Here is a 24,938-nt window from a genome sequence, read left to right as displayed (position 1 = left end):
ACTATTGTTTTTCTGTTTCTGCTGCTGATTTTTTTTTTTTTTATCAAAATAGGCCAGGGAAATTGGCATAAACATTTGCAATTTCCCTGGTTAATACTTTATGTGACAGTGCCCAACTGACGCAAAAAATACTCGTTTTTAACATTTGTGGCAATGCCCCACTAACGCAAACCAGAGTGTCATTTGCGTCAGCAGGGCACTGTCACAAATCTGGCATTTGTGGCAGTGCCCCACTGACGCAAACGTCAGGCATTTGCGTCAGTGGGGCACTACCACAAATGCCAGATTGTGACAGTGCCCCATTGACGCAAATTCCACTCTGGTTTGCGTCATGGGCAATTACGTTACATATTAAACTACGCAAAAACTCAACTGTGGCAGTGCTAAACTGACGCAAATGGCCTTTTTTGTTGTAGTGATATTTTAATGGGTGGGACCCACTTAAGTGAAAAGAGTCAATGGACTCTTCCTTTTTTTTCTTTCTTTTTTTTCTCTTTCCCCGACTGCCTTCTCTCTCTTCTCTTTCTCTTTTCTTCTCTTCTCTTCTTTCTCTCTTCTCTCCACGGCAACACACCACCACCACTAAGACCCAACCTCCGGCAAGAACCGTTCTTGACATACGGTGACTCATTGGATTTGCCTTGCTCCGGCGACCTCAACCACCAAGCGGCACCGCCCAACTCACCGTAAGTTGCTCGAAATAGTCAGTCAAAGTTTTGGTCCGTCAACTTTGACTGTGTTTTTCCAGCCAACTTCGACCACCACTCGAAAAGTGGTTGGTACCTTTGGAACCAGCGTGGAGAGAGGAACAAAACCCATTAAATTATTCCAGTCAACTCGCCGTTTTTCTCCAACGAGATTTTGGGTATCTTCACCCCTTTGGAAGCATTTTCCGGCGACACCGGAGGTCATTTGGGAAAAGGAGTTGTACTTTCATGATGTACTCATCGAGAGGATCGTTTTGATATATGTCATGCATATATTTGTTGACGTTTCCGGTACAGCCACCAACCGCTATTGTGCACCGCTTGGGTGAGGTTCCGAAACTTGAAATTTTAAATATGGTCATATTATATGTCATTGGAAACGATTTTGAATAAGGAATGCTATGATGATAATCGTTTTCTCATTTGGTGCACGTAGGAAAAATGTGATATAAAAATCAGATTAAATCACTCTAAGATCATCGTTAAGCTTAGGAGCGTCGCTTTGGGCTCAGATTAAATCCTAAGGAGGTATCTAAAGAGGTAGGGACTCAACTTGACTATTTGAATTATTTTACTCGTATTGAATTGCATTAAACATATTCCAATTTTGATATTTATAAAATGTTTGAAAAATTGAAAACTTAATCTGCATGTTTTCTGATCTGTTTTGAGGGCACTGGGTGCCAAATATATTTTTGTTCACTTATTTATGCAAGTTATGATTTTTGGGTTTTATTCAAATGCAGTTGTTATGCTACCCAATTTTCTAAAATATAAAAGGAATATGTTTCTTTCTTTTCATGGTTACCTGCATTTGGTTATACCGATGAGAGCCATAGTGGTCATGATTTGTGCATGTTGTTGTTCCACGACCTAGTCTCTGTGTCATCATAGGTAGATCAGGTGTCCACTCACCTGTAGGTGTAAAGACCTAGCATCTGTATACAGGAAGTGTTCTGAGCCTCCCCATTGTGGTGGTTATCAGGTTCGGCTACCCGGTTTAGGATGTCGGATTTTCTATGGTGGGTAACGGGAACTAGGGGTCTAGTGGACGGTGTCATGTGCACTGGTAGCTACGCTATTATGATTATTTATAGTTTCTCTCTATTTTGGTTTATACATGATGATATATGTTTTGCTTTCAAAGCTAATTATGCAGGGGTTTTATTAAATTTTTGGGTCCATGATATTAGTTGTTTTCCTATTGGGCTTTATAAGCTCACCCTCTATCTCTCCCATTCCAGGAGCCTAGTGACGCGAACGTGGAAAAGATGAATTATCGATAGAGCCAATGTGTTTAGCCTATTTCTATTTCGGGTCATTGTCTTATCTTTTGAGCATTATTTAAGTATTCGACTTCGAATCTAATGATCGGTATATCTAAATGAGCTATGGAATAGTTACGGATGAGGAATGGTGGGTGCTAAGTATTATTTTGGGTGTTTCTGACTTATTAAATTTAACTATTTGGTGATTACATAACTGTGGGAATATTATTGTTTTATGTATAATGATAAATGATCATACTTTTATTACTAATATTTTTATATATAATTATAGGAGTTATTTCATTATTTTAACTTATAATTTTAGTACGATTTAATATAAACTAAATGATCATTTATAAAGACTATTTTTCAACGAGGGTCAAAGTTTGACCTTTGACCACCCAAATTATGGATATTACAAATCTGCCACAGCCTAGGGCTCGGGTCGTGACATATATAAATATATATATATAATATAATATGAGTATATACAAAATGTGAAAAAAAAAATTAACACTTTAACTTCATCTTTAACAAAACTACCACCACAGCCACCTTATCTCCACCACCACCATCGCTTTCACCCCAAGGACCACCGGAAAACCCCCTCCTCAAACACAAAAACCTCTGCCTAATGGGACATTAAACCAAAGAGGGATAAAGACAAAAAAAAAAAACAACAAATCAAAGCAAATAATCAATATGAACCACAAAAATAAGTAGAGAAACCAATTTTATTTAAAAAATCATGAGTTTGTGTACCTAGTTTATTGCTTCCTTCTCTAAAATGGAGAAAAATAGAAATGGTGCAAATAAAGAGGCTGAAGCTTGTCTGGGACAACAATGGGTATATATACCCACAGTAGCGAGGATAAAATTTTCGCTGATATTCCAAATCCTCGCTAATACTGAAACAAACTGTTTTATTTGAGGTCTAAAATTTGCTAAAAATTCGAGATACTGCCAACATTTTCGCGCCTCTTTTTTAGCAAGGATTTTTTAAAATCATCGCTAATGACCTAACCAATAACGAGGATTAAAGCTCTTCACTAATACTCTCATCCGAAATAGCACATATTGTTGTAGTGATAAAACTAATTTTTTTTTTTTTTATGTACATGTCACTTTTGATTATCCATAAAAGAAAAAAAAATTATTATTTTTCTGGTAGCTCATGAAGCAATCGGTATCATCCCTTAAAAAATATATACTTTTTATTATTAATAAAAGAAAAGAAAGTCGATAAATAATAATAAATCAATGAATAGATTGATGATATAGAAGGGTGAGATGTGATTGGCTGAAACAAGATATCTTAGATGTCATTTAACCATATTCTTACATGCAGCCAAAGAACTCAGTAACGTACACTTGTTACTTATATTAGTGATATGAAAAGTTTTACCATAACAATAACCATGACATGAAGAAAACGTTTCTAAAAGTACCAAATTTATAATGGCACTCACATTCAACGATATTTCAAAAAATGTGGTCCATTCCATTGTAATGATATCTCAGCTAAATAAAATAACAGAAGTTGTATTCAATACATCTATGTCCAAAAAAACTTAATGCACGTATTATTTATATATATATATAATATATAATATAGGTATATACAAAATGTAAAGAAAAAAAATTGACACTTTAACTTAATCTTTAGCAAAACTACCACCACAGCCACTTTATCTCCACCACCACCATCATTGTCGCCCCAAGGACCACCGGAAAACCCCCTCCTCAAACACGAAAACCCCTACCTAATGGGACATTAAACCAAAGAGGGATAAAGACAAAAAAAAAAAAAAAAAAACAAATCAAAGCAAAGCAAATAATCAATATGAACCACAAAAATAAGTAGAGAAACCAATTTTATTCAAAAAATCATGAGTTTGTGTACCTAGTTTCTTGCTTATTTCTCTAAAATGGTGAAAAATGGAAATGGTGCAAATAGAAAGGCTGAAGCTAAAGCTTGTCTGAGACAAAGATGGGTATATATACCTACAGTAGCGAGGATAAAATCCTCGCTTATATTCCAAATTATCGCTAATACTGAAACGAACTGTTTTATTTTAAGTTTGAAATTTGCTAAAAGTACGAGATCCCGCCAATATTTGCCTCTGTTTTAGCGAGGATTTTTAAGAATCATTGCTAATGACCTAACCAATAGCGAGGATTAAAGCTTCTCACTAATACTCCCATCCGTAATAGCACATATTGTTGTAGTGATAAACTATTTTTCTTATGTACGTATCGTATCACATTTGATTATGGCTCATGAAGCAATCGGTATCATCCCTTAAAAATTTATATATATATATATATATATATATATTTGTTTATTATTAATAAAAGGAAAGAAAGTCGATAAATAATAATAAATCAATGAATTGAAGACATGTGCATTAAAGGGTGCAGTCCGATTAGATTGATGATATAGAAGGGTGAGATGTGATTGGCTGAAAGAAGAGATTTTAGATCTCCTTTAACCATATTCTTACATGCAGCCAAAATATTCAGTAACGTACACTATCTCTGTCTCTTTCTTTCTGATCTTTCCAGAGGCCACGACAACACATGACACAATCAAACGAAATACTATTACTATATATAGGTAAGGTAAACATAGCACATACATACTACTTATGATAATAAATAAATAAATATATATAAATTCCGATGACTACTATTATCGTTCTTCTACTACTCCCCTTTCTCTCATTGCAATGGCTTCTCATTTCTGGTTCCCCAACTAGTACTACTCATCATGAGATTCCCAAGGTAAATTCTAAAATATGATTACTAATAAAAATACATACATCCATCTTTATATACATTATAACTCTTTGTCATACACAGCATTATGTGGTATATATGGGAGCACCAAAACCATCATCAAATAATGGAAACGAAGCTGCAGATGCTAAAGTTGATGATAAATTAGCTCATTTGCAGTTACTCTCCTCCGTCATTCCAAGGTTAATTAATAATTAATTAATTACTGTTTATGATATATATATATCTACATCACATTCATATTTTTCAAAGTCGGACCACAGTAGGTGTAAATTCAAATTTATACAGTATATATAATATATACAAGAAATAAGTGTTTCATTTATTACTCATTTCATAATTGTATATACTAAATCAAAGAGTTCAACAATTAATCATGAAGCTAAAATTTGGCAGCGAAGAGAAGGAAAGAATATCTCTAATCCACCATTACCACCATGCTATTAGAGGATTCTCTGCCATGCTTACCGATAGTGAAGCTTCTCTTTTATCTGGTATATATATTTATCTCTCATTTTTATCAAGATCATTTATTCAAAATAATTCATTATAAAAAGTATAATTTATGTTTTCTGTAAATGTTTACACTATTTGAACGTTGTATTTTAACTGATTATCTGTTGGGACTCTTTATTTTTTAAAATTAATTTGTGGAACTCAAATTTTGTCAAAATGTTAAAAATAAGAATAAATAGGTAAGTTATTTGAACACTATATATATTGGTTGATTACCCGTTTTGATTCTTTATTTTTAAAAATGAACTTTTGGACCATATATTTATTCAAAAGGTTAAAAAATCTTTACAAAAAATAAAGCATATATTTATATAATTTATGTACCTATAAGGTTCACACTATTTAGAATCTTGTATTTTAGCCGATTACCCATTTTAATTTTAAAACTAATTTTTTGACCATGTGTTTTGTCAAAATGTTAAAAATATAAATATATAGTTAGATTATTTTAACCACGTGTATTTTGGTTAATTATTTATTTTTAGACCCTTTCCTTTATAAAAAATAAGAAAAAGAGATAGATAAGTAAATTGCATCATAATTAAATAGCATGCAAATTTGTTCATTCACAAAAATAGTTACACGAATTAAAAGTGCAATACGTAAAATGATTACAGTAGCTTTTAAAGTTATTAATTATATATATATAGTACTTATCATTTTTATTTTTATTATTAATTAATTATTTAATTATTTTTGTGGCAATATAATTAAAAAAAATAATTGAATAGGTATAAATTAAAAAAAAACAGAATAAAAAATGAAAAAAAAATAAAGAGCTTTCGAAAGATTTTAGAAATATATATATTTATATATATATAGATTTGATTAATAATGTTCTAAATTAAATTAATCTCACATGTATATATTGATATTTTAAATTATGAATATAAAATATCAAATTAATAAATGAAAAGTATTGAAGATAAATGATAATTTATATATTATTTAATTATTATTGTAATTATTTGAAATTTTGTTGTTAGTGTTTGAATTTGAAATATCAAAACAATGAAAGGATAAACGTAGAATGAAAAAATTTGAAAATAAATTTCAATTTATCTTTGATTGATTTATTATTATTATAATTATTAAAAAATTAGTTATTAATATTTGATTTTAAATTTGAAATATCAAAACATAAAATAAAAAGATAAACGAATGTGAAATGAAAAAAATTGAAGATAAATGTCAATTTGAATTAGATAAATATTTTTATTTTCTTAATCATAAATTTTAAAAAAAAAAAAGTAAAAAAAATGAGAAAATAGAATGAATATTTTGGAGCAATTTTAGAGTCCCACATAAATTCTTTGGTGCTCTCTTTTATATAAATATATAGATTCTCATCCTTCAATTATAAATTCATTTTCATATATATGAACATAATAAAAATAAAATTCATAAAATTAAATAATAAATAATTTTTTGTATTAGGTATTAATATAAACTAATTTGTTTTCATAAAAGTTTTTTTTTTGGAAATTTTTTAGACAAATATTTTAGAAACTACAATATTTATCATATATATATATATAAGTGGCAAAGCACATACAAAGTATGTTGTGCCATTTTTTTCATTTATAAAATTTTAATTTTTAAATAAATAACATAATTTTTTAATTAATTTCAAATAAATAGAATTCAATTATACATAGAGAATTCACTAATTTTTGTACAAATAGTATTTATTATGATAATATAGCTCCAATTTGTTTAATAAAATTTGTATTATATTAAAAATATATCTTTTTTAAATTATTTAAAACATTGTTAATTAAACAATAAAATATTAAAAATTTATATATATATTTATTTTAATGACATGAACCTGTAACACTCTAGATTAAATATAAATTTAAAAAATATTAATTTGATATCATAATAGATAATATTTGTAAATTGGGTTCGAAAACATAACAAAACAAATATATATATATATATGGAAGACTTTTCAATGGTTATATATATATACTAGATACAAACAGCGTGCAATATGCACGTTTGCTTAGTTTTATTTATAGAATTTATTAATTATTTTTATTATATTTATGTTAATTTCATATAAATTTTGAAATAAATATCTTATTTTAATTCAATAATTTATTTATTTTGTTTAAGTTTATGTTTGTTCTAGTTTTTGAATTTGAGAGTTACAACAAGAGATTACATATTATATGTTTAATGTAATATTAAATATTATATGTGGGTTTTAAATTTAAATTTCTGCTAGTTTTTTTTTTAAAATAATAATTTGTTTCTAATTCACAGTAGATTATATTATATGTTTAATATGATATTATTCTAATAAGTGAGTTTAAGTTTAATTAAATTTTATTTAAGTTATAAAATCTATGATTTTATTATTTTTAAATAATTATTATTGTAAAATATCTCAAAAAATATCATATTTTAATTTTTTTTAATTATTTATTATTTAAAAATAATTATCATTGTAAAATATATCAAAAATATTCTATTTTAATTTTTTTAATTATTTATTTTATTTTATTTAAGTTTAAGTGTTTACACACTACAGTTAAATATAAGCATATTTTGTTAAATATAAGAATATTCCGTTAAAATTAACATTAAAAAAATAAAAAACCGATAAAATCTCTACACACTTATTATATAGAAAATATATATATATATATGAGAATATATGTTTCTTTATATTTTGATGAAATATAAAGTTAGTACTTTATATCATCGATAATGATTAACATATATTTAGTAATTTGAAACGGTTGATAAAATGCACCATAAATTCAATTTTATTCAAAAAAATTTATCAAAATCTTTAATTAATAATGTAAATACTCATTTTATACCCTATGTTTATGAAAATATAGATTTTATATTTTATGTTTTAAAATTCACATTTTAAAAAAAAATATCTCAGATAGGGATTAAGATTGAATTTTTTATGACAATATTAAAAAAATGGGAGAACAGGTCATAGTGACGTGGTATCGGTCTTTGAGGAGGAAATACTTGAACTACAAACAACACGTTCTTGGGATTTCATAGAAGCAGGAATGCAATCAAAGTGGGGTTTGGATAAACCTATCACCAGTAACATGATTATTGGGGTAATCGACTCAGGTACATAGTATAATAATTTATGTATATTTATAAATATTTATATAAATATATCTTTTTAAATTTACATGTCTCTACTAATTATTTTCTATTTGAGTAGACTTTTGTCATCTATTTGGAACTTGGAAAAAGTAAATTGTAACAGAATTTATTTTGTTTTAGATTGGAATAAAAAATCATAATACATTTATTTAGAAAATTTAAAAGTTAAATTTAATATAGTCATATAAAATTTAGAACGTCGATATATAAATATATTCAAAATGATGAGTGGAAAAATAGTAGCTAGTTTAGTCCTTCTATTTTTCTCAAATACGCAATTTAACATTTATATTTTGTTAAATGACAATTTAGACTTTGTATTTTACAGAATATATCAGAATAGTACCGTAAACTCTATTTTGATCAAAATATTTTTAAATATAATATTTTATTATCAAACCCTCGACCACCTTTTTCCCTACTATGAACCTATCTTATTTGTAACGATTCAATAATTGATCTTATAATATTTTAATAAAATCCTGGTCTAGCATAATATTTTGATTCACTTTTTAAATAACAACAAATATTATAAATATAAAAGTGGGTGTGTAACTACATAAAAAAAAATTATGATAACATTTGTGCACTTTTAGGGATATGGCCGGAATCAGTAAGTTTTAGTGACAAAGGATTTGGACCGATTCCTTCAAAATGGAAGGGATCTTGTCAGACAGCATCGGACTTCAACACAAGCAATTGTAATAGGTGGGTCATCACAATTAATTATTTTTATTTTATATGGATGAGATATAAAAGTAGAGGAATTTTATTGTTGTTGTAGGAAGTTGATTGGTGCAAGATACTACCTCCCACTAAAGGCGAAAAAGGAATGGACACCAAGGGACTTAACAGGGCACGGGACACATGTGGCCTCCATCGCAGCGGGCTCAGTAGTTCCCGGTTCTTCCTCTATGGGTTTGGGCAGTGGAACAGCGAGAGGTGGCGCACCATCGGCCAGAATTGCCAGTTATAAGGTGTGTTGGAGTGATGGTTGTTCTTCAGCAGATATGTTGAAGGCCATGGATGATGCACTCGGTGATGGAGTTGACATAATCTCTATGTCCATTGGCTCCAAAAATGGCGTATCCATAGATTACTTGAAGGACCCAAAAGCCATTGGTGCTTTTCATGCTGAGCAAAAAGGTGTCTTGGTGGTTCTCTCCGCTGGTAACAGTGGCCCTGCTCCTTACACAGTCCCCAACATTGCACCATGGATGTTTACTGTGGCAGCTTCTAGTATTGATAGACATTTCAAGTCCATGGTTCCTCTTGGAAATGGGAAATTTCTCAATGTGAGTAATTTTCTTATCTTTTCTCATATATAGCCTAGCCATGCATTCCTGAATACCCTAATAACGTTATATTTGATCATTGGATTGGAGGTAAGTTTTCTTTGGTTTTTATTGGTCAAAGTATCGAATATATATATATATGTATGTTTCTGACTTAATTAGATGATTATTAAACCCTCAAATACTATATAAATGTTCTCTTTTTTTGTTCTTGATATATTAGGCAGTTGGCATTAATTTTTCAAATCTTTCACGGTCACCTATATATCCACTTATAATTGGAAAGGACGCGGCTATTAGTTCTTCAGTTGTATCAACGGCAGAGTAAGTGTAATTTTACTTTTTCTTAAATAATTACTGATATTATCACATTAATATCCACAACATATATTCATAATAACATATAAGGAAAAGAAAGGGAAAAGGAAAAAAGTTGACAATTAACATACAATTAGTAAAAGCATTACGAACCAAAATTAGTCATATTTGACTGACACTTGCATAAAATATAGGTTTTTAAGAAATTTATACTAGAAATATTAACATATGTATATGCAGAAACTGCTACAAAGGATCTTTGGACGTTAAGAAAGTAACAGGAAAACTTGTCGTTTGTGTCGATGGTGGGGACGCTGAACGTTTAGACGCTATACCTTTAAAGGAGGCCAAAGGAATAATTATGATTATGGAAGATGAAAAAATTTCACCCTTTCCTACGAGCACTTATCCATGGGTACAAGTTGGCAAAATTGCAGAATCTGACATTCTTATGAACTACATCCGCTCTACTGTGTAAGTCATATATACATATACATACATGTATATATATAGCTAGTTTCAAGTAGAAGTACTAGCTAGAACTATTAATTATATACATATATATATATGGCGAGATATATAATCCAAGTTCATTATTATTGCATCAAATTAACATGTATAGCTTAACATGTTTGTGAAACATATGGCAACGCAGGACGCCAACAGCAACAGTTCTTCCAACTGTTGACACTCCAAAACTCTATAAACCTGCACCAGTGGTGGCCAGTTTTTCATCGAGAGGCCCGGCAGTGCTCACAGAAAACATTCTAAAGGTCACTTTCTCATCTATACAATCATATATATATATATATAAATAGTTAGTCATTCTTTTTATATATGCTTAAAAACTTTTGATTTGAAGAAGCTGAGCATATATATAAATTGATCTGTGTGTGAAATAATCTTTGACGTGAGCGTATACATATAAACAGCCGGACATAATGGCACCCGGAGAAGCGATTTTAGCTGCAGATAAGCACAACACGCAGTTTAGGTTTGATTCTGGAACCTCTATGGCTTGTCCACATGTATCTGGCGCTGCTGTTTTCATCAAGTCAGTTGAACCTACGTGGACTCCTTCTATGATCAAATCAGCACTTATGACCACAGGTACGTACCTGTATATAACTTTTTATAAACCTATATAAGACCTCAAGAGTAACAATTGAAAATGAGGTTTTATGGCACAATAGCATCTTTTTTATAGTCACTAGCTTTACACCATAGTTTATTTTTTATATAATTATTTGCTATATAGCTTATATAGACTTATTATTACTAGTAAACTTATAAACAAATGACATGAACTTGTGTTTTCAATGGGCACAACCAGCATCTGCATACGACAACACAGGGAAACCATTAACAAACACCTCAAAAGAAATGGCAAATGCACATGAGGCTGGAGCTGGAGAACTAAACCATATGAAAGCTCTAGACCCAAGGCTAGTCTTTGAAACAACCACACAAGACTATTTCAATTTCCTTTGTTACTACGGCTATCCAGAGACGAAGATAACATTCATGATCAACGACACAAGTTTCAAGTGCCCCAAGATCTCAAACAAAGAACTCATCACAGACATTAATTACCCTTCCATCTCTATTGGCAATCTACCGCAATCAGCTCCCAGAGTCGTCAAAAGGACTGTGACCAATGTGGGACCCTCCAGCTCTACATACACTGCTCGAGTTGATTCCCCGAGAGGCTTAGTTGTGAAGGTTAATCCAGATAGGATTGTGTTCACCAACGCCTTGAAGAAGGTTCCTTTCGAGGTGTCGTTTGATGGAAAGGGGGCTGCTAGAGGGTATAATTTTGGACATATTACTTGGTCTGATGGTGTTCACTCTGTTCGGGTTGTGTATGCTGTCAAAGTAGTATAATTCTACTTTATTTGGAAACATATAAAGTAATCTAATAAGTATGTCAACAATAAATGCATGCATGTCATGTCATGCATGCATATGTTTCTTCATCATTTGGCAAAGGTATGTTATATATCACCGGTTGGTTATGGAATAATTCTATTGGAATCTTGTAGCTCTCAATCGTCTACTAAGTTTGAATTCATATTGTAAAAGGAGTAATGGTGATACATACTTTGTAATATGAATAAATGAAGAGTTTTTTTATTTTGAATACATATTTTTTATGAAAGGGCAATCCTCCCAAGCCTGGGAGATGGCAACGTGCATTAGCTAACGACAAAAATGCCAAAAGTTTCACAATAAGTCTGCGAATAAGTCTTTGGGACAGCAACAAAGACAAACACTGTGATCAACAAAAAATAGAAAAAACACATCACCAACAAAAGCTAACTTAATTAAATCTAAAACAGAGTCAGTAGCCATCACGTTAATTCTAGATGGTCATTGAATACATCACTTGGCACTGCCTTTTTTTTCCATATCTATGTTAAGCTTCCATGGCTGATCTTGGTTACATCCCACAACAGGCGCTCATCCTACCAGAACAAGAATTGAGATTTCAACTCAGAGGGATCTGATCGCAAGTTCGCAATGTAAGAATTTCAACAACCTTTATGGCATCGCATTGAAAGATCACCTTGGCCCGAGAGTTCCTAGATAAAAGATCTGCCCTTGACTTATCACTTATCACTCTGATAGGTCACCCTTGACTTATATATATTCTAGGAGGAAAAAAAGGGGAGCAGGCGGCCAGGTTAGCGTAGGGAATTAGCTGGCTGAGAGTTAGTTATGTGAGGTATGTTAGCTTGTGGGAGGGTACAGGGACATTGTGGGAATAGAAATAAGTAAAGGGAGAGGTGAGTGTAGGAGGTGTGGAGAAATTAGTAGAATGTATTGGGAGAGAACCAAGCTCTCGTACTCTTAGTATTTCAATACAAACTGAATTTGTCTTCCATTTATTTCCACTGATTTGTTTCTTGCCACTAGATTTGGCCTATCAATTGGTATCAAAGACTTTTATCCTCCATGGCTCCAAAGAAAGATCTACAACTAGAAGTGCTTGAGGAAAGGTTGGAGAATTTCTAAGCTGAATTTCGCAGAGAACTTACAAAAGTGAGAACTGACTTCCAACACCTTCTAAAGGTGATGGACTCGTTGAAATCAGAAATGGGGTCGATGTAGAAGAAGATGGACTTCTTGGTGGGACAGTTAACTCAAGGCATACCGATTCCGAGTTAGCCAAATGCAGAAACCACCGTAGCAAGGAACAATCATCATAGGTAGGCGGTTGAGGCAGACATCAATTCAACTACAGCACAGACTTCATCGGGTCGTCATTCTTCTCCACCATTTTAGCCTCCAACAAGGAACATCATGCCGTATATTGAGCAGTAATTCAAGAGAGATTATAGGCCACCAAGAATGGAATTACCCCAGTTTTATAGGGATAATCCAGATGGTTGGATATTTAGAGTGGAACGTTACTTCATTCTCAATCAGTTGACAAAATCACAAATGTTAGAGACAGCCATGATTGGTTTAGAGGGGGATGCATTGACAAAATTATGTCCTTGGCAACGTTGAAGAATTTTTTGCTGCTACGATTCTGAGCGGTTCTGGTGGGGTCCACGGTGGAAGAGGGGTTGTCCATAACCCAAGACTCGTCGGTCAAGAAGTACAGGGTGAAGTGGGAAGCATTGGCCTCTCGGGTTCATCGGGTACCCGAGAATATTCTAGAAGGGAGTTTTATTAAGGGTCTTAAGGATGATATCAAAGGAGCCTTACATATTCTACAGCCCGTGGGTTTGGCCCAAATCATGGAGACGACCCAACATGTGAAGGGAAACCCCTTGTTAGCAACAGCCCAAAGCATTAAAACTCCAAGGCCTAAAACCACACCAAACCCAATATCGGTACCAAAAATATTGTATATCCAATTCCCTACCAAAGTTGTGATTGCAACTCCAACCATGACACCACCATCAACAGCCACTACTACAAAACTGGGCTTTTCCGACACCAAACCACGACAGTCAACTTTGTTGACTGTCGTAATTGCTTAGCAGGACTCTACGACGACAGTTAAAAACTATAGGCATAGACACCAACGCCGACAGCTAATAACTGACACCGTTGCTTTTGACTGTCGCTATTGACCATAATGTCAACAGTTAATTTGAGACCAATGTGGACATCTAAAATGTGTCGTTATTGACCTCAACGCCGACAGTTAGTTCGAGACCAATGCCGACAGTTAAAATGTGTAGCTATTGACCTCAACGCCGACAGTTAATAAAAATCAAATACCGACAGTCATAAAATGTCGCCAAAATTCAAATAAAAAATTTTAAATGATAATTAATGAATAATATAATTTTAAAAATAAACTAAATTATTTAAATATATATTTATAAAAATTATGTATTTATTAAAAAAAAAATTAAAACTAGATTTCTTTTGTTTCTAAATTTTTCATATTATTAACTTTTATATTTATAATAAGTTTTATATCAAAATTTAAATTTATTATTCTTTAACATATTTATAAAATTAACTATATTATTTTTTAACATATTTATAAAATTTGTATTAGTTTAAAAAGAGTTGTTTTATTAATTGGAAAAATATTGTAAAAAATTGATGGATAGTATAATTTTAAAAATAAACTAAATTATATAAATATATATTTATAAAAATTACGTATTTATTAAAAACTTTTAAAATTATATATTTTTTTTGTTTCTAAATTTTTCATATTATTAACTTTTTTAATAATTTTTATATTGAAATTTAAATTTATTATTTTTTTAACACATTTATAAAATTTGTATTAGTTAAAAAAGAGTTGTTTTATTAAATTAAAAAATATTATAGAAAAATTTAATATATAAATTTATTAGTTATGATTTTTTTATTAATATATATGTTTAAATAATTTTTTATAAAAATATATTAGAGCAATTCTAATAGTTAAAATGTATAACTATTGAGAAATTACAAAGTAGTCTGGATTTTTTTAATGAAGCAAGCTAATGAAGGCACAATAGCAACAACTATAAACTGTCGGCATATCTACGTTCAAAAAATTCAGCCGCTAATATTTCCCCCCACCTTTCTTTTTCCCTCTTCCCTCTTTTTTTTTTCTTTTTCCCTCTTCTCTTTTCCTATCCGTGTCCTCCGACCTCCCTCTCCCTCTCTCACCCGCCCTCTCTCCTCTCCTCTCTATGCGACTCACTTTCTCTCCTCTCTTCATTTTTCATCTACACTACTAACTCTTTCACCTGTTCCATTTCTCTCCCTTTTCATATTCATATATACACATATAATTCTGATATATATAAATATATATGGATAGAAGTAACCAGATGCGCAAGCAGATTGCCGTAATGAGGCAGTCTCTCTTTGATCAGGTAATTAGATTTTCCTCTTCAGATTTTTTTCACACAAGTATATATATATATATATATATATTCGTATTTGTATCTCTAGTATCCTCTATCTTTCTTTATGATCATGAAGAATAATCATTAATCTATCAGAAAGAAAAATGATGATGAACCCTTTGAATTTGTAATAAAATTACTTATATATATATATATGAGTATATAATATATTAATGTGATTTTATTTTAAACAATGATTTTCAGGGATTTCTAGATGAACAATTTATCAAGTTGGAGGATCTGCAAGATGATGCTAATCCTAATTTTGTAGAGGAAGTGGCTACCGAGATTCATCTAGAATCATCTATAACCTGGACCAAGCACTGTCAGTTCCCTACCCAATCCTAATCAATTATAAACTAATTAGTATATATATATAAATAAATGCATTACTTATTAATTCATCATTAAAAGTTTGATATATATATATTCATGTGTTATTAACTTTGTTTTCTCTCTCTCTCTAATCAGCTACGAAGACAAAACCAGTTTTGATTTTAAGTTATATATATATATTATTTGGTATTTATATATATGTTTATATATAATTCTGTATAGATTTAAAGATTTGAAAGTTTAAAATCCTAAAGTCTCAAAGTTTAGGGTTCAAATTTGTAGTAAATAATTATGTGTTATTGTTTGGATTTTAAGTTGCACACAAAGTGTTTGATAAAATGCACTTAATGTGCTGCAGTACCAACTCTGCATTTCTATTAAACAGAGGGTATTGATTATGCATATTCCCCAAAGCACTTGAACTCAGAAATTGATGAAGCACCTACTAAACCCTCTACCAAAATGTCAAAGAGATTTATGGTCATCAACCATGTTTTGTTTACTATGCTATGGGTTATTTTCTATGTTAATTATTGGAAGAGATGACTTGGTTCATGTATCTACGAGAACCTTTACTATACAAGTCAAAAAGAAGCAATATTAAATCAGTCTTTTTTCAACATGAACCATGTTTTTTTTCTGTGCAAATATTGTTTAATTTTTTTAAGTCCTTGCAGTTTGTTTCATATTATATAAATGACTGGACCAAAATCTTTTGTGATGCATGTTGGTTGATTCATAGTTTTCAAGCTCATTTCCTTGTTTCTCTTTCTGTCTTCAGTTTATAGAACAACCCTTTAGGTCCTTGAAGTGGAAATATATATGGCTTCTTTAATTGATATAGCAGTTGGAGCAGCCATAAATATACTCAGTGCATTTTTTTTTCTTCCTGATATTCGCCATACTCCGGGTTCAACCGGTCAATCATATGGTCTACTATCCAAAGTGGTATCTTAAAGGGTTAAGGAATAGTCCGCTGCGCGCGGGTGCATTCATAAGCAAGTTTGTCAATTCATTACTAAAATAATCCCCAAGGAAAGGGTATTTGGTGCTAACTATTATATTAGCTTGTTTATGACATAGTACACTTACATATATTGCACTTACAATTGACATAGCACACTTACATTTATAACATGGAGCATCACTTTTGGTTCTTGTGATCACGTTTAGGTTCAATAGTATAAAATGCTATACAAAAGTTTGGCATTATTAGCATATTGCTTGATAATTCATAGTTATATTGACACTAAGTTTCATTCTTTTGGACTAGCATTTATTTGAGCACAACACTTTTTTAGGTTCTCATTCATACTTGTATTACTTTTGAGTACAATATATTCCATGTTATAATATTTCAAGCAGTAATTTTATTTTTAGGTAGTGGAATTAGTGAGAAGCATTAGAAAAGCTTGCTATTGATTGGAAGAGGTATATTCTTTAATTCTTTTTAATATTATACTAGTGTATGTTAGAGGAGTTTGAATATCTTAAATATTCATCCATACTGAAGTAGGTTATGGGATTATAATTGTGTGCTGTGGTGATAACGGAAGGTAGAGAACTTGCATGTCTTAGTGAAGTAGGTTATGTAATATATATAATTGTGTGCTTGGGGAGATATAAGGAAGAAAATTTGTTTGTTGTTTGAATTGATATTGAAAGATAGTTATGTTACAAATACAGAGGAAGTGTTGTTCGTTTTAAATTTAGCAATGATAATTAAAAATAATGGGACAAGAGATTCTTCTGTTGGTGGCTTTTGGTACCCTGTATATAATTTTATATTTGGTATTCTATGGCATATTTGTGTTGTGTCTACTCTGTTAGTGCTGAAGACTTTGTTTATTATCATGTAATGTTAATCAGCTTTAGGGTATATTTGTGTTTTGATGCCGGTGCTTAATTTTTTTTTAGATTGGTTGATTTTAGTATATATTATGTATATATATTTTTTGTTGGATACTTTGCTTTTGGTTTTGTTATGTTTATTCAAATTTAGAGTATATATGTGTACTATTGTAATTAAGTTCTTTTTTGTGATTCATTTTTACATTCATTGATTTTTGTGTATATATATATGTTTTTGTTGGGTATTTTTTATATATCATTGATTTTGGTATTATTATTGTTAATTATATTTATGGTATTCATTTTTTTTGTCAATGATGTTAAAATAATGAGTATGTTTATTATGTTGATGATTATAGGAGTTATTGTGTTTTTATATTTTTAAAGGCATACAAAGTGTCATAAATGCTCATAATAAGTCATTATTTTTTCTTTCTGAAATCCTTATTATGATTAAATTGGAGATATTCTATTATTAAATTGGAAATTTTGCTATATTGTAATTTACAACATCATTAGTCTCAAACCTTGTAGGCATTCTTACAAGGTCAGCTTTTATTTAATAATCTCTAACATGAATTTATCAACTAATTTTACATATTTTTATTGTTGGTTTTCATTCATTCATTAATATATTATGGTAAAATATACTATTTAATTATAATTTGAAGTCTTTAATTCATTGGTGCAGGGAATATCATAGGACTGACTAAAGGTGGATGCCTAGATTTATTAGGAAGAATATTAAGAAAAGAAACATGATTGAGTTTGCAGTGATTTGGAGAAAAGAATTATGTTGTTGAGATTTGTTGTATTATTTATTTTGAAGTTTATGGATTTATAATATTATAACAAATTTTTATTGAAAATTATTTTGTCTCATGGGGATTTGATGTATTATTTACATTTCAATTGTATGAATAAATGTTGTATGTATATGAATTATTATTATGATAAATATAATTTTTTTTATAAGTTATGGTAATAATAATTAATTATGTGAGTAATTTTTTTATTTAAATATATATCAAATTTCAATTGTTAAAAATATCATTAGAAGTTTTAAAAAATATATATTGAAAAATTATTATTTATATATATATATAAATTTAATGTTACAGCGACACCTAATAAATGTCAGCATTTCTAGCAACGATGACACTTAATAACTGTCGGTGTTTTCAGCAACGGCGACACCTATTAACTGTCGGTGTTGCCAGCAACGGCGACACATATTAACTGACGGCGTTGCCGGTAACAGTGCACCTATTAACTGTCGGCGTTGCCAACAATGACGACACCTATTAGCTGTCGGTGTAGCCAGCAACGACGACACCTATTAACTGTCGGCGTAGCTACCCCTACGCCGGAATAGGCAAATACGACAGTTAGTCGACTGTCGTCCTTGCTCAATAGCGACAGTTAAAAACTGTTGGAAAAGCCCGTTTTTGTAGTAGTGAGCACACCCAGTACCAGTCGCCAGAAAAGCCATGACGACCACCAACTAGTCACCCAGGATAAGAAGGCGAGAGGAGTGTGTTTCAAATGCAACAAAAAATTCCACCAAGGGCACCAATGTGATAAAAAAAATTGCAAGTTATGTTGATGTTGGATGAAGATGAAACCCACGACAATTCTGAATCTCCGCCGCTCACGCCAGATTCCTCAAATGAGAGCACCACTGAGGAAACACTTGCGACACTGTCTTTGAACTCTTTGATTGGTATATCTTAAGGTTACACAATGAAATTGGTAGGGAAGATAGGTGAACAACAAGTAACTATACCCATTGATAGTGGGGCAACCCACAATTTTATCTCTAAGGATATAGTGACTGTTGTGCAGCTGCCAATCACTGCGACAACCTGCTATGGGGTATTATTGGGTACGGATGGAAAAGTTCAAACGGAGGGAATTTTCGCTCTAGTGGAAATCGATTTGGGAGCTCTTCGAGTGGTCATTGACTTTCTACCATTGGAATTGGGGAGCAGATGTGATCTTAGGAATCAAGTGGGTGGAAACCTTGGGTAACATGCAGGTTAATTGGAGAACTATGGTAATGAAGTTTTAAATGGGGGGCACAAAGGTAATTGTAATGACCCAAAAATCGCTAATGAGGCTTAAGGGCCTTGATTATCGTGTCGGGAGAGCATAATTGTTTTATGTGTGATTTAAATGATTAAATGCATGACTATGTGATAAGCATGATTATATGATTACATGGATATGTGAAATGCATGTTTACGAGTATTAATATGCATGTGAGCCATGTTTAGCTTATAAGGGAATATTTGTAATTTTGGCCCGTTGAGAGCATAGATGTGAATATTCTTGGTAAATTGTTGAGACCACATTATTATGTGGATATATTTGCAGCATATGGCTCGAGACGATCCTAGTGAGCCGTTTAGCGAAATGGTCACGGCGGGGGTTTATACCCAGCTCGGGGGAGCCTGGGGTATTTCTAAGAATTTGGGAAATATAATGGAGATTTTTATACATTGGAGAAAAATAATTGGTGATTAATTAGTTGACAGGATTTAAGTGGTAAATAATAGGGACACACGAGGAATTAGCTGGAATTGGGAGTAAATGACCAAAATACCCTTAGATTGATTAAAAGGTTTAGTTTTTAGTTGGGAGGGTAAAAGGGTATTTTGATTATCAAGGGGGTAACTGATATACTCTGTTCATTTAGACTTTAGTGGATAGTATTAGAAGTGGTAGAAGCTGTGAAGGAAAAAAGAAAGAAGGAAAACAGAGGCATTCAACTCACCATCTCTCTCCCACACGATTTGTTCTCTCTCTCACCCTCTCTTGTGGATTTTGAAGTTGAGAACTCAAGAGGAGTCTAGGCTAGGCTTTGGGGCTTTTATCCTTGAAGTAAGTGAAGGGGTTCAGCTGGAATTAGCTCCTAAGTTAAGGTAAAGTTTAAGTTATTTTGAGATTTCTGAGTTTTGTTGAGGTTGATCTCTGAACTTGGATTTTGGATGGGAATTTAAGGACTTAACCTTGGGGATTGGAGGAACTAAAGTTTGGAGGGGCATTAAAGGCAACCTAGGGTCGGATTCACTCAGCTGAGGTAACAATTTTTGACCTTGGTTATTTGGGTTTCTAGTTATAGATGGTGTTCTTGAGCTTCAGAGCTCAAGTTTGGCTTTTTGTGTTTGATGAAGTTGTTAGTCAAGGTTTGTTGTTATGTGGGTGTCTCGGTTGAGCTATAGTGAATAGTAGGTTCAATTTTGAGTTTAGTTGAGGTTTGGAGTAGGTTTTTGGAGCTTTGGCTCGGGAAAGTTCGATGAGAAAAACCCAGAATTTTGCATGTTCGGGTTGTAGTGCTAGGCTGTGTTCTTGGGGGGCTAGGTTTCTGACTATAGTGCTATAGTGCCCCTCTTGTAGCATTGTAGTGCTACCTTGTCTCCAGACCTAGATTTTTGGGAATTCAGTTAAGGTTTTTGCTTGGGGGCTCGGGGGTCGATTCCACCACCCCATTTGGTGGAATTAGGCTTCCCGAGAGCTTAGGATTGGTCCCGAAGTTGGGTTAAGGAATTTAATTTTAATGAGGGTTTTATTTTACGGTTTCGACTAGGTGTACGCTAGGGCTCGAATCGGGATCGTGCTCGAGGGTCGTCTCTATTAACCAAAACACTCGGAATTAAAGGTAAGAAAACCGCACCCGTATGTGATTGTTGGGACTAAGAGCTCCCTATATTTGAATGTAACTGTTGTATGATTATGATATGCTATGAGAGCATGAAATAAACGGTGTAAGAGTGCCAAAATTGACATTTGCGAACAGGACGCGGCTCAGCCATTGGTAGCTGAAGATAGCTTAATAATCACTGAGCTCAGCTTAAGCGGGCTGGAGTCAGTGGGGTAGACACTGTGCTCGGCCTAAGTAAGCCGGAGACAGTGGGTTAAATAGAGGGTGTGGCCTAAGGGCATCAACCCTGAATATTGTATAATGATTACTGAGATGTTATCACTGTCGTTTGTTGTTTATAATTTGTTTAATATTGAGATGAATGGCTTATGAATAGTGAGTTGACCTCTCTGATTAAATGACTGTATGACATGTTGAATACTTGATTAGCAGTTTTATGGATTATTTGATTGTCTGTGTTGTTTGTGCTCTGCATTATGGTTTCTTGTTGGGCCTTGGCTCACGGATGCTATGTGGTGCAGGTAAAGGCAAGGGCAAGGTGGACAAGTCCTGAGTTGGAGAGCTCTGGGGCAGAATGTACATAGTCAACTGTTCGGTCGCCACGGCCGAGGGATGGTACAGGGAAAGGAGAACCTAAAGTGCTTATTTTTCCATTAGAATGGCTTGTGGTTGTATATAAACTTTGAAATTTCGTAAACTGTCCATTGAAACCTGTTTTTGGGATCCCATGTATTAAACGTTTGTTTAAATGAGAAATTTTCCGTTTATGACCAAAATCTTTTAACCCTAACCTGATTATAACTTTAGGATCATGTTTTCAACTATATGACTTGATTAACAAGTCTTGCACATTTATAATCACACTGTTTAACGACCTTGGTTATCCAGGGTGTTACAACTTGGTATCGGAGCGTCCTAGGTGAAAGGGTTCCTGAAGAATGGTTGGACATGTACATTCGCCGCTAAAGACAAGGTCGACTCAGGGTTTGGTAATTGTATACTTTTTCTTGTATATTTGAGTGTTTGAAAGAAATATGAATGTTGTTATTTGTTTGGTTAATAGGGAGCATGAGTTACTGATAGGGCCTGGCCCTTGACTGCTGTGTGATGATATTGAGGCGTGCTTATTAGCATTGTTATTGTATATGAATGAATATTTGGATTAACTATTATATCTTGATTACTTGTGGTTTGTTGTGTTCTAATGGTGGGTTATGGAAGGATTATTACCCTGTCATCATAGTCTGATCGTCCAGTCGTTGATTGCAAATTAACTTGGATAGCTATGCATCCAAGACGATCTACACGACTAGTTGGCACTAGGTTTGAGACTAAAGATGATGACCAAGGCCAGAACCCTCCGCCCGTCCCTGAGAATTGGCAACAGATTATAGCAGACATGCAAGCCCGGCTTCAGAGCCAGGAAGAGCATATTCATCTTTAGAGACAGCAGGCTCCGTCAGGGAGTGTTGCGCCGATTGTCCCACATGTAGAGGCACCAGTTATTCACCCATTGGAAGTTGGGAACTATTACACCCAGATTTTGAGCCTTGAGAATCGTGATCTCGAAAGCTGGATTCGTCAGGTGTGAGCTCGCAATATCTAGAGTACGTGTTTGCAACCCAGGCGCCGAATCTTCATAGTTGGTGGCAACCTCAAAGATGGGTGACCTCAAAGTCATTATGAGCTCGAAAGATAGACATTGGAAGACGTCCATTTTCAGATAACCTCGGACCAAGAGGTCCGAGCCTGACACGAGTGTGAGCTCGAAACAATGTGGTCTTGGAGGAAATAATATAACTCGTGAATTACTCAGAGACCTAAACTGGCATGTTGCTGATTCTTGATTTCAAACAGCTTAGTGAGCCACTTAAAGAGACGCAGTCTACATTTATTGTTGTAACTTCCCTACAGTAAAGGGATATTTATTAGTCAGTTACACGCCCCCTGGTCTTCAGGGGACGTTTCCCTGTATATAGGAGTTACAGGCTTTAAAGCCATTAAATTTATTAATATATAGGATAACTTCCTAGAAACGTGTGGGACAATATTCTTAAACTTCCTCTATAAATAGAGAAGTCAAACCCCTTTGTAAAGGACGAAAATTTTATGATCTTGAGAGAAACTCTGGAGAATTCATCCCTGAAGAATTTCTAGAAATTTCATAAGTTCTAATAACAAAGACTCGTGTACTAGGCAGAGTTAACTGCTGAACCACATAAAAAACTCTCCTTGTGTTATTGTATTTTTCTAGCCATAATTATTTACTGTTTACGTGCTCTACATTCACTGTTGACGAAAAACGGCGTCAACAGTTTGGTACTTTCATTGAGAGCCTTAAGCAGTGCAATCCCTGAACAGTTATGGCCGCAGACGATCAAAACATTCCTGAAGAAAACTATCCAAGACGCCCTGGGAAACAGCCAATGGTAAACCCAGATATGGAAGAGAGAAGCGAGTCTTCCGATTCTCGGGGACCTTCGGCACCTCCAGCCCCAAGGGATGAGGATCTGTACTACAATCCTGAACGGTACGTTCCCATTGTGGAACTTGAAAACCGACAGCTAAAAAAACAATTGGCTGAAGCTAATAAGCAGAATGAGGAGTTGGCTAGGTTAGCCGCAGAGGCTCAGGCAGCTCAGCCCCCACCTCCATGTGAAAACCAAGCCCCTCCTCCAACGAACGTGCATGTTCCTTCCCACAGGCCTCGTGGACGTCCACGAAAAAAATGCTGCCATGAGGAGGCCAGAGCAACCTCCCGCACCAGCAAAGCAATCAGCTCCCTTGAGACCCCGAAGAAGTACCCGAGCTAGGGCTCCGGTTAATTCAACTGTGGAAGTACCAGCGGGGACTGGGAACAACCAAGCCCCTACAGAGGCTCAGACTCAAATCCCTGGTAACATGCAGAATGCAACCGACCCATCTCGGACAAACTCCGGACCGTCTAGGCCTCGAAATGGGTGGCAGCCACCGTCACCCATACGATTCCCTCCATCACCTATAAGATACCCCTCACCGCCTCGCAGGAATGCTTAACCAGTTCGAGATGATGAGGAAAGACGTGTGGGAAGGAGGCAAGGGAACAAAGAAGCCTACAGGGAGCGGAGAGGCGCCCACTCTACAAGAAGTCAAATGTCCCGGTCTCGCACTGCGGAGATGAGGCAACATTAAAGAAACCCATCTAGAAATAATCATGCAACGAGTCTTACCAGTGACGATTCAGGAGATACCATATCAGTCAATATGTATGATCGAGGTCGAAAGAATCTAGGGAACCACAGGAATCGCTTCGACCTGCGGCAACACTTGAATCAGAATTGGGGTAATGTTAACCCGCCAAACCCGGACCTGAGGGATTACCTAAATGGGCGTAGAGATACCCTGCAAAGGCACGAGCCTGGAATTGTGATCAATGACAGCCAATTTCAGGCAAGACCTCTCGCAGACCCAGTCCAGGAAAGAATTCATCAGTTGGAAAAGGCCTTCACACTTTTGCAAAATGAGGAAGGTCAGGGTCGGCATGAGGATTCTGACGAGGAGCTCGAACCATTCGGTCCCCATATTTCCAATACTCTGTTCCCTCAAGGATTTTGGATCCCTCATGTCCCAACTTTTGAGGGGAAGTCTGACCCATACAGCCATCTGAGTACGTTCAATACCATAAT

The 24,938-nt window shown here is 33.5% G+C and overlaps 2 protein-coding genes across 2 annotated transcripts; both read left to right on the top strand.

Annotated features, from left to right (window-relative positions):
- Nucleotides 1–4,618: 4,618 nt before the first annotated feature.
- On the top strand, nt 4,619–12,190 carry LOC133797937 (CO(2)-response secreted protease-like). Its single transcript, XM_062236063.1, has 11 exons — nt 4,619–4,759; nt 4,838–4,956; nt 5,171–5,268; nt 8,249–8,398; nt 9,034–9,145; nt 9,222–9,732; nt 9,956–10,056; nt 10,291–10,524; nt 10,706–10,823; nt 10,983–11,160; nt 11,384–12,190. The coding sequence occupies exons 1-11, from the start codon at nt 4,658–4,660 to the stop codon at nt 11,932–11,934; spliced, it is 2,274 nt and encodes a 757-aa protein (XP_062092047.1). The 5' UTR covers nt 4,619–4,657; the 3' UTR covers nt 11,935–12,190.
- Nucleotides 12,191–14,991: 2,801 nt separating this feature from the next.
- Nucleotides 14,992–18,551, top strand: LOC133797933 (pseudo histidine-containing phosphotransfer protein 2-like). Its single transcript, XM_062236059.1, has 3 exons — nt 14,992–15,389; nt 15,627–15,747; nt 18,301–18,551. The coding sequence occupies exons 1-3, from the start codon at nt 15,327–15,329 to the stop codon at nt 18,369–18,371; spliced, it is 255 nt and encodes an 84-aa protein (XP_062092043.1). The 5' UTR covers nt 14,992–15,326; the 3' UTR covers nt 18,372–18,551.
- Nucleotides 18,552–24,938: the final 6,387 nt, after the last annotated feature.

The sequence above is a fragment of the Humulus lupulus genome, chromosome 8, assembly GCF_963169125.1.
Source record: "Humulus lupulus chromosome 8, drHumLupu1.1, whole genome shotgun sequence".
Lineage (NCBI taxonomy): Eukaryota > Viridiplantae > Streptophyta > Magnoliopsida > Rosales > Cannabaceae > Humulus > Humulus lupulus.
Note: the sequence above shows the minus strand (reverse complement) of the source record. Positions and strands in the feature narration are given on the sequence as shown.

What these genes read in the sequence shown, in the direction of transcription:
- LOC133797933 (XM_062236059.1), top strand. Translation starts at nt 15,327, where the DNA reads ATGGATAGAAGTAACCAGATGCGCAAGCAGATTGCCGTAATGAGGCAG. An exon ending in GGCAGTCTCTCTTTGATCAG is followed by an intron (nt 15,390 to 15,626) that starts GTAATTAGATTT and finishes AATGATTTTCAG; the next exon opens with GGATTTCTAGATGAACAATT. An exon ending in TATAACCTGGACCAAGCACT is followed by an intron (nt 15,748 to 18,300) that starts GTCAGTTCCCTA and finishes TCATTGGTGCAG; the next exon opens with GGAATATCATAGGACTGACT.
- LOC133797937 (XM_062236063.1), top strand. Translation starts at nt 4,658, where the DNA reads ATGACTACTATTATCGTTCTTCTACTACTCCCCTTTCTCTCATTGCAA. An exon ending in CTCATCATGAGATTCCCAAG is followed by an intron (nt 4,760 to 4,837) that starts GTAAATTCTAAA and finishes TGTCATACACAG; the next exon opens with CATTATGTGGTATATATGGG. An exon ending in TCAGTTGTATCAACGGCAGA is followed by an intron (nt 10,057 to 10,290) that starts GTAAGTGTAATT and finishes ATGTATATGCAG; the next exon opens with AAACTGCTACAAAGGATCTT.